General features: G+C 37.8%; 1 protein-coding gene across 1 annotated transcript; it reads right to left on the reverse strand.

Annotated features, from left to right (window-relative positions):
- Positions 1-2,800: 2,800 nt before the first annotated feature.
- On the reverse strand, positions 2,801-3,917 carry LOC149238134 (uncharacterized). The gene is made up of 2 exons (XM_089369477.1): positions 3,288-3,917; positions 2,801-3,151 (listed from the first exon to the last, which is right to left on the reverse strand). Exons 1-2 carry the CDS (start codon positions 3,915-3,917, stop codon positions 2,801-2,803), a joined length of 981 nt encoding a protein of 326 aa, XP_089225603.1.
- Between the last annotated feature and the right edge of the window lie 5,367 nt (positions 3,918-9,284).

Consider the following 9,284-nt stretch of genomic DNA (forward strand, 5'->3'; position numbering starts at 1 on the left):
GTCAATAATCGATGATTATAAGTTCATATAAAAAACAACTAAAAATCAATGAAGAGAAAAGTTAGGTTTTTCTCCATTTCTTTTTTTCAACCTTGCGGAATTCTCCTTGAGATGGCGTGGAATAGACAAGAGCGAGTTGATTTCCTTCTTTTGTTCATGGAGTGTCCTTGTCTGCATCTGAGTTGTGAGATGTATGATGATGTTTGAAGCTGTTGGTATCCTTTACTTCTGGTAGCTTTGCTAACTTTGCCAAAGTGATCTGTAAGCCAAATGGATCTTGAGAGGCTTCCCCCTTTTCTTCTTTTTCTTTTGGTGTCTGATTGTTCTCATTGGGTATGGGACCTTTTTTTGCTTCATCCTCTTCCTCATCTAACTCATTTGGGGGGAATTGCCATCCTTTGGGCTGCTTTCCTACTTTCTTTTTCCTTCGAGTTTCTTTCTTCGCTTCAGGGCACGTGTTTTGTAGATGTCTTGTTTGTCGGGAAATTCTTCATCTGAACGTTTTGTTCTCATAATCTAAGTACTGAGTCCAACTCTGCTTGTTGTGTTTCAGTGGTATACGATCTGGTAGGCTTTTGTTGAGATCCGCTTCCACACAAATTCGTGCGAAAGTATAGATTCTTTCCATCATTCTTTGTGTGCCCAATACCTTCTAATACTTGATTATGAAAGAAATGTAACGGAAGGTTATGCATCGAGACCCAAACCGTCATTCTAGATACTATCATGGTATTTGCATCAAAATATGGGAACCATGTGGTAATGAAGAGTCCCGTCGATCCCTAGAACCACAGACCTTCCTAAAGAATAATATCACGAGCCACTGATGATGAGAACTTTACAATAAAAACACTTTGGAACAAAGGCGCATTTCAAAGTTTTTTGTCCAATTTGTGAAAATCCAATGAAAGAGGCCCACTGGTTTTGGCCAGAAACTGTTAAATATGGAGATGATGGCTTGTGATTCATATGTAGTGCAGAGATCTTATGTTTCTTTGATGTCTATAATCAAGTTTGGGATATAATTTAGTTGCTCCTCTATGTAAGGGTTAGGGGTATCACATGCTTGTTCTGTCTGTGCTGAAGGTGCAGATTTTCTCTGTTGAATGTTTTTATGGGAGAGTCCACCATTTATGTGTCCCTGATTTGGTTCTGTGCCTTTTGATAAGCTGGGTCTCCTCCAAAGCCTTTTGTTTTACTTGATCCTGCTACTCCACCTCTCAATCGCAGATTTAGGATGATGGTGGTTGCTAATAGAATGTTGTATTCTTGTAGATACCAATTTTTGTGCATAGATCTGCCCCTATAGATCAGGTGTTGCAGGTGTGCAGGATATCCATAAGTTTGCATGAAATTCTGCTTCAATCGGAATACCTTGTCTGTAGCATGCGTCCATACTAATGAGGTTTTTCCAGCAGGAGATTTTAGAAAAAATTGGAAGTGGATCGGTTCTTCCTGATGCAAACGATTCTCCACCCTTGGACATTGAATCGAGAGTGCCTCCGCTCCTTCGTTGCCACAGTTCTCCACCGTATCACCCCATTCTCCACGTTGAGGAAGATCACGCAATCAAAGTAAGACAGAATTGTCCACCTCTGGTCAGGATCCGTTGAGAGGGTCTTTCATATGGGAAGATCAGTCCCAACCAAAGGACCATCTATAACAATATGCTCCAGATCTGGGATATTGAAGCTTATCCCCACTAAAGGAGACAAATTCATCCCCAGAGAGAGTCGATCACCCTTCATAAACCAGAGATCTATGTCTAAGCATCCCCAGCATTATAAAGAACATCTATCAGGCACGTGAGTGCATGATGTGTTGGTTGGGGTGGTTGGCTTTCGCACCCCCCAACCACATTCGATTCCTGCGGGAGCTGCGTGATGCTGCAGCACATTTGATTCGGTGATGACGTATCTCTACACGCTACGGCGATATTTGTATCGGCGATATATGTAAATCTGCTCGCTTCGGCAATATATGTTGTATGATGATTCCGCTGCGGCAATATATGTTGTATGATGATTCTTCAGCGGGGATGCTTCTCCCCCACTGAAAAAAGAACATCTATCAGACTTCTCGAACAAATCTCATTTGCATTTTATCTCACGGGTGGCGGATCTGCAAAAGAAGAAGCCAGATCGAGCATGTATGTCTAGATATGGTCGTTGCGAGTGCAGATCTAATTTCTAGGGGCGCAGATCTAATAGGAAATGGCCCAATCTGAGGGCAAGTCTTCGATTCCATAGGGGAGCATTCATCCATTTCCAAAGATCATGGCATTGTCGAAGATACTTCTGTTTGGAATGATTCGGGTATCTTCCTTCAGATCTACTATGCAGAGATCTAGTCCCCATCCCATGATCTCCTAAAGTGCCCAGCTCGGAGGGCAGAGGAGCTTCGCTTGCACCCTTAACCTATGTTACCAGAAACGAGAAACGGGAAACGGAACGGGAAACGAGAACAGTACGAGAAACGAAGTTTGGAGGTTTCGCATATGAGAAACGAGGAGAGAGAAAAACACCATATTAAAGGTGAACAATATAAACAAAGCATTAATCATAAACCTGCAATGTTTTTGCTCATGAAATTGTAAAAAACAATTGTAAATACTAATTTAGTTTTAAGAAAGAAGTAATAATTTTGTAGATCCAAAAATTTAGCCATCATTAATTCCAAGAAAATAGCAAACATTGATAAGAATAAGAGATTTGAAATATAAATAATTAAATTTGTTCTTTTGAATATATATGTATCTCTAAAGTCACTTTCAACAATTCATATCAAAATGCAAGTAAACCTAATAATCTAGATTTTGAAGCTCATTTTCTGGAATAGTTGTTGAGATTGAGCCAATTCCAAAAGAATTATTTTGGTCAATAGACTTCATGGCATCATCAAGCATGTCTTCAGCATTGTCTTGTAGCACCTCAAGTGGAAGCTCATCAATTTCGTCATCTTGTGAACCACCATAATCCCACATTCTCGTGGGTCCAGTTTTGTATTTTAGTTGTTGTCGAGATAACAAACGTAGATTTGAATGTACTAACACCAAATCTTGTGCCATTTTTGTGCCTAGGTGGTTCCTCTTCGTTGAATGGATGAAAGCATATTCACTCCAATTTCTTTCACATGCAGAGGAACTAGTCACCTATAAAATAAAATTAAAATTATGTTAGTCATATTCAATCAATAAATCTTATAAGATAAATAATCTAAAATGAGCTTTAGAATTAATTGTTTAAACAATAAATCAATACATTAAAGGTATTTGTTGTTAAGAATACCTGTGAAAGCAAACGGATAGCCAAACGATGAAGCAAGGGGGTCCCTGTACCATATTGTATCCAGAAGTCGATGGGTCCAAGTTGTTGTCTGTTGTATGCACAATCTTCATTTGCAAAGTGGTCTTCTGATCTCAAATACTTTCCTAACTCAAACCGTAAAGCAATGCGATCCTGACGATTGTAACACCTACTTATAAGAGTGTTCCAGTTTTGCATAACCTCTACATCTGATGATGGTTTCTTATGAAACCATTTAGGATTGAGTAAAAATGCAATTGAATGAAGAGGGCTATGAAGCATTTTCCACCTTGTCAAACTAAGTTCCCACACTTCATTTCTGGTGTCTTTGTCAATCCTAGAATTTTCATCTTCCATTATGTCATGAATCGTCTCTCTCATTTGATCCATGCTCTCAAAGACATCCCATAAACATGGTTGATCACTATCAAATATGCGAAGGGTGGAAACAATAGGTGTAATAAGGGTCACAATATCCTCCACTCTCCTCCAAAAATTCTCTGAAGAAAGACCAATAATAATGTCCTCAACTTTTAGGCCATCCCCAGTATGAGAACCCTTCCACCTTTGCCAATCCATTGATACCACCATCTCTCTCAAAGATTGATGCATTTTAATAAGGCGTTGAAGCATAATGAAAGCAGATGAAAATCTAGTTTCGGCACATCGAAGAAGCTGAAGTTTTGCATATTTCCTATAAATTGCTATGGATGCTGCATGATTAATAATAAAGTGTTGTAGCATCTTTGCTTTAGTTATAGTTTTATCAACCCATGCAATGTTATTAATATCTTTCAGGAGCAAATTCAAGCAATGCACAGAGCAAGGAGTCCAAAAAGTTGTTCATCCTCAATCAACCCACCAGCAAGGATATTGTTTGAGGCACTATTTGTAACAATTTGGACCACGTTTTCTCTATCAACCTCCTCTATTGCCTCTTTGAGGAGACCTGTTAGATATGGACCATCTTTTGTCTTTCCTGTAGTATCATAGGATTTTAAAAACATAACTCCTTTTGGACTAGAAACCAAAATATTGATAAGGGGACGATGGTTAACATCTGTCCAACCATCTGAGACGATGGAAACTCCAAATTCCTTCCAACTATCTTTAATGTCTTGAAGTCTAGCTTCAACCCGAGCCCTCTCTTCAGATAACACGGTTGTCCTCATCTTTTCATAACTAGGAGGCTTGTAACCTTTAGGAGAATTGTTAACTAGATCTCTTACCATTTCTTTCCAATAAGGAGACCTACAAACATTAAAAGATATGCCATTTGCGAAAAAAAATCGTCCAATGGATGCATCGAGATTTCCCCTTCCTTTTACATCCCATAAGTTTTGAAGGTGAGAAACAGAAACTTGATGTTGAGAACAAGAGTGTGGACCACCAATTGTCAATCCACTAGGATTATTGTTAGCTTGAACTAAACCTTCAACAATATGTCTAAGCTTTTCAAGTTCATTAAATTGCTTAATTAGAGAAGCTTTTTCTGTTTTAGGTACACTGCCACATAAAGCTGATTGTTCTTTTTTCCCCATTCCAAGTAAATGCCATCGAACTCTTCCTACATTCCCCGATTTTTGTTTTTTTACAATAAGGGCACAACCAAACCTTTGAACCAGATGATCCACTTGATCCTCCGCTGTAAGATTGAGTGCATTTCACAGCTGCCCATAACCTTGCCTCAAAGGCTTTTTTTGCTTCTTGATATTCTTTGTTTTGGATTTTTTTGGATGCCTCTATGGAAGATTTTTGTTGGGAAAGGGGTGGTCTACTTTGTGACATTGATAAACTTTCTTCCATTGCAATGAGAAATGAGTGGAATAAGAAATAAATGATTCTCCTCTGCAACCAATTTTAATCTGCACAATTTATATTTGAAAATTAGTTACAGAAAATAAAATAAAAAATTGACACTTAATTAGAAAAATATAATTAACTAAAAATTTGAAGAGAAAATCAAAGAAAATTTTGGAAAACTTAAACAAAATAGAATTATTTATCTTTTTTCAAATTTTCAAACATCTAAATCACCTTACTTCGAGCATAGGAGGGACTAGCTCCAAAGAAAGGGGTCATTGGCCCATCCAATTACCTCCTAGATCCATAGATGCTAGTCCCTTGCTCTGGCAACCCCTCTAGGATCATATAGCTGGACCAACCGCTTGTTCAAGGGAACTTCGATAGTCAGCGAGTGCCTAGTTCACCTCTAGAGGGACCCATTTTAGACAATTCGAGGAAATTAGAAAGGTGCATCTAGAATTAGGATTGCTTCCTCATATCTCCGGATGTCCCTTTCAGAAGGTTCAAATTTGGCAACGAAACTCAAGCTCAAGCTCTATACCCTGCATTTGATACTTTAATAATATATTTTTGCAGTGTTTTCATTTTACCACATACAACTCTGTCAAACTCTGTTGGTTGAGAGTCAAATTTGTGTAGAGATTCATTCAGACACCCAAAACTAGGAATCACTTTGTTTATGGATCACATTCAGTATCAGAGCACATTACAAAACCATAAATGAAGTCTTGTGGGACAGATTGATGGTTTGGACAAGAAGCCACCATTATGTTTGCTGGAAAAAAATTCCCATTATACCAGAGTTGCCAGGTGGTAGGAGAATGGAAGGGGACAATGAAGCAAAAGGTAACTGACATATACAATTCAGATAACTGACATATACAATCTCCCCTCAGGGAATTCCTATGAAAAATCACCCGTTACTCCAAAATTTTAATCCCTTCATGGGAACAATATTGCAGCCTGTTCATTTAAGATAATCTTACAGGAACACAGTGCTAGTCCAAAATGAAAAACATAATTGAATCAGGCTGAAGAAACCATACAAAGAAAGGTAGAGCATTTACACACAAATGATGGTGGCTTGTTGCATTATAATACGGTGGAGGTAAGCAACATTCCTCAGTTGCTCTCACATACTAAGACCTTGCCTGTTCACAGATTGTTATGAGTGGAATAAGATTTTCCTTAACACTGCGTTGTTATAAGACCAAACTCTCTAAATCTAAATATAACCAGAGTTATAATTTGTACAGATATGAATAGATGAGGAATAGCTTTGTATCAAAATTGACAAGAAGTACCTAGCCTTGGCAACTGGCCAAAATTCTTTGCTTTACAATCTACAAAAGCATTGGGTAGCAACTGTTGAAAGCACTCCAAGAAAACGTTCCACTCTTCCTCACTCATTTGAGACAATTCAAAACCAACTGGATTCTCACTGCTGTCTCGAGCATTCCTTGTCAACTCAGGGGAGCTATTGCCATTTAAATTCTAGTACAAATTGGCACACGACTATTTATTGGAAATAACAAAGTCTCATTCTTTTAACTGCCTATGAAGGTCGAGCCTCTTCAAATACTATGTATCGAAATTTCTTGCTAAGATTTAGTAGAGAACGCTACTTGCACCTGGTCTGTGTTTTGGTGATATTCTTGATGAATTCCAGAACAAGCTTATGTTTGGTCATTGGTGGCTATGAATAATAAAAGAAATAGCGAGAATCACTGCTCAATTTTCATGCTCTTCGGTGTTGATTTCTAGACTTGGGAAGTGTGCACCATACAATAATGATGTGTTGTGTTGTCACTTTATCTGGCGGTGATTTAAATATAAACCCCTACTAGATCCGAACTCGTTGTTAATGATGCATGCTTTACGTGCTCATTAGAATGTAATTTTCAGGAAAACACTGTAACTTGAGCAATATAATACCAAGGTTTCATCATGTTAATTTCAATGTCAATTCTTCGAAAACCAAAATTCCACATTGCTAGATCAAATGACTGTTGGGTAATTTATATAGCTTCTTAGTCCTAAAAATACAAACCACATTTCTTGATGCTAATATTCGGTGGTTATCTTGAATTGAACTTGAGATTTTGAAAACATCATTGAAAGATATAGGTTCATTTCAGTAATTTCTACCCAATTTCGACACTTTACTTGATGAACCTGTAGACTTCATCTTTTCCATGTGACCGGCCCAAAAATAAATGATTGAGGGTTTTAAATTGTTCACCTTGTAATCCTTATTTTACTTATGTTGAGACTTGCGAGGATACGACATAGAGTTCTCGATCTTATGCTCTTACTTCAAAACTAAGACAGGGCATAATACTCCTCTAATTTGTGTGAATGAGCTTGCAGCTCGAAATCTTGTAAACCATATGGATGTTATATAAACCTCGGGGAAATAAATGTAGAACATTGTAACGGTTCCTGTGATGCAAAGGCATACTCCAGAGAGGAGAAAAGTCGTGACAATTTGTACCCAAAAAGGTCCAAACTAATTGGTTCTTACTGTTTTCGGATCAAAGGCACGAGTCTCTTTGTTTGTGGAATTTGATACATCTTCCTCTAAATCAACAGCCTCATATAAAATATCTTGGCTTCCATTAGATTCTGATATCGGGTAGTGATCGTTAAAACTGTGGGCTGGGATTTCTCCATTAAAACACATTGAAGATGCATCAGAAATTCCAACCTGAGGTCTAATGGAAGACCTAGGAAGAGAAGGAGATACTTGGTTTTGACCGCTTGGCAATGCAAGTTTCAGGTTCAAGCACTCCTCTTGATCCATATGGAACTGAACAGAGGACTGCTCATCCTCTGCAGATTGATTTATACTCATAATACTTACAACAAGAGAATGACAAGACCGTATAACAGAGAGTTCAAAATCCGCATACAACTTGGCAAGCATACAAGGATATTACAGGACTGAACACAGGGATAGCGCATTATGATATGAACAGTTGATCCCAGCGAACCTTACCTACCCAAATCTTGAGAGAATTATGTGGTCTAGACTCTAGAACGAGCATTCATAAAAGAAAACTAGAGATTGAAGTGTGTAGGTAGTACCTTTTTACAATAGAATTGACAACGATGTTGAAGATAACTCGATGGGGGCGTGAAGCTGCTTGGCTCTGATCTGTGCCTGGCTTGCATCTGAGTAGTGATGGGTTTGCTCTCTTCTTCTGCTTAAATCTTTGAAAAAACATGAGCAACTGGAGTCTAGAACTAAAATTTAATGGCAACTGGTGCTTTTCTTTGGCAACGCTCTCACAATACCCTGCGTTCTCAGCTAGTTCTTTCTTCAGCTGCTCGCTCACAATACCCTGGACTCTGGAGTGCTTATGTTTAATTTCCAGAACATTCCAGCTCAGAAACTAACAGTCCAGTGCAGCAGACTAACAATCAACTGCGAATTAAACTCTCTGTATGTGTAATCAATTGCTAATTAAACTTGATTTAACCCACGGTTTGAAAAAATTAAATCTAATCTGAGTCTGAAAAAATAAATTTAACTGCAAGTCTATCCGGAAACGGCCAGAAGAAATTGTTTCGTTTCGCGGGAAATTGTTTCTTGCCAGTGAAAACGAAAACAGCCGTTGCAGACGGCGTTTCTAGTATGGTCGGGTTTCTCCGAAGGTTTCTGCCAGAAACGGGGGACATCGTCCCATTTCTGGTAACTAGGCCCTTAAAAAACTCTGATGCTCTCACTGTCATTTCGAGTATGCCCTTTGTGTTCCTTCAAACATATATATATATATATATATAATTTGGAATTTAATTAATAAAAATGAAAAGAGAAAATAATTTTACTTTGGTCATATGAATGAAATTTATAGATCAGTCTTAGGATGCAAATCAAATGTGTTTGCATTTATTATATTTTTTATTAAGATAAAATTTAAGGCAATAAAGGTGTTATCTAATGTATTTTTAGTTTTCTTGGAATAAAGGATAACAACCTAATATATTTTTATTTTTATTTTTTAATTACAATATTTGATATTACTAAAAAATAAGGAGACATGACACCTCTAGATAAAAGGAGAGGACTCCTCTACCTAGGAAGAGCAACCTAGTATTTTAAGGTTGAAGTAAGCTAAGAATCACTTTGATTCAGCAAACCAAATATTACAGTTCAAATACACTCTAGAA

Source organism: Pinus tabuliformis, chromosome 8, assembly GCF_031772625.1.
Source record: "Pinus tabuliformis cultivar Carrire ecotype Pingquan chromosome 8, CPIR1, whole genome shotgun sequence".
Classification (NCBI taxonomy): domain Eukaryota; kingdom Viridiplantae; phylum Streptophyta; class Pinopsida; order Pinales; family Pinaceae; genus Pinus; species Pinus tabuliformis.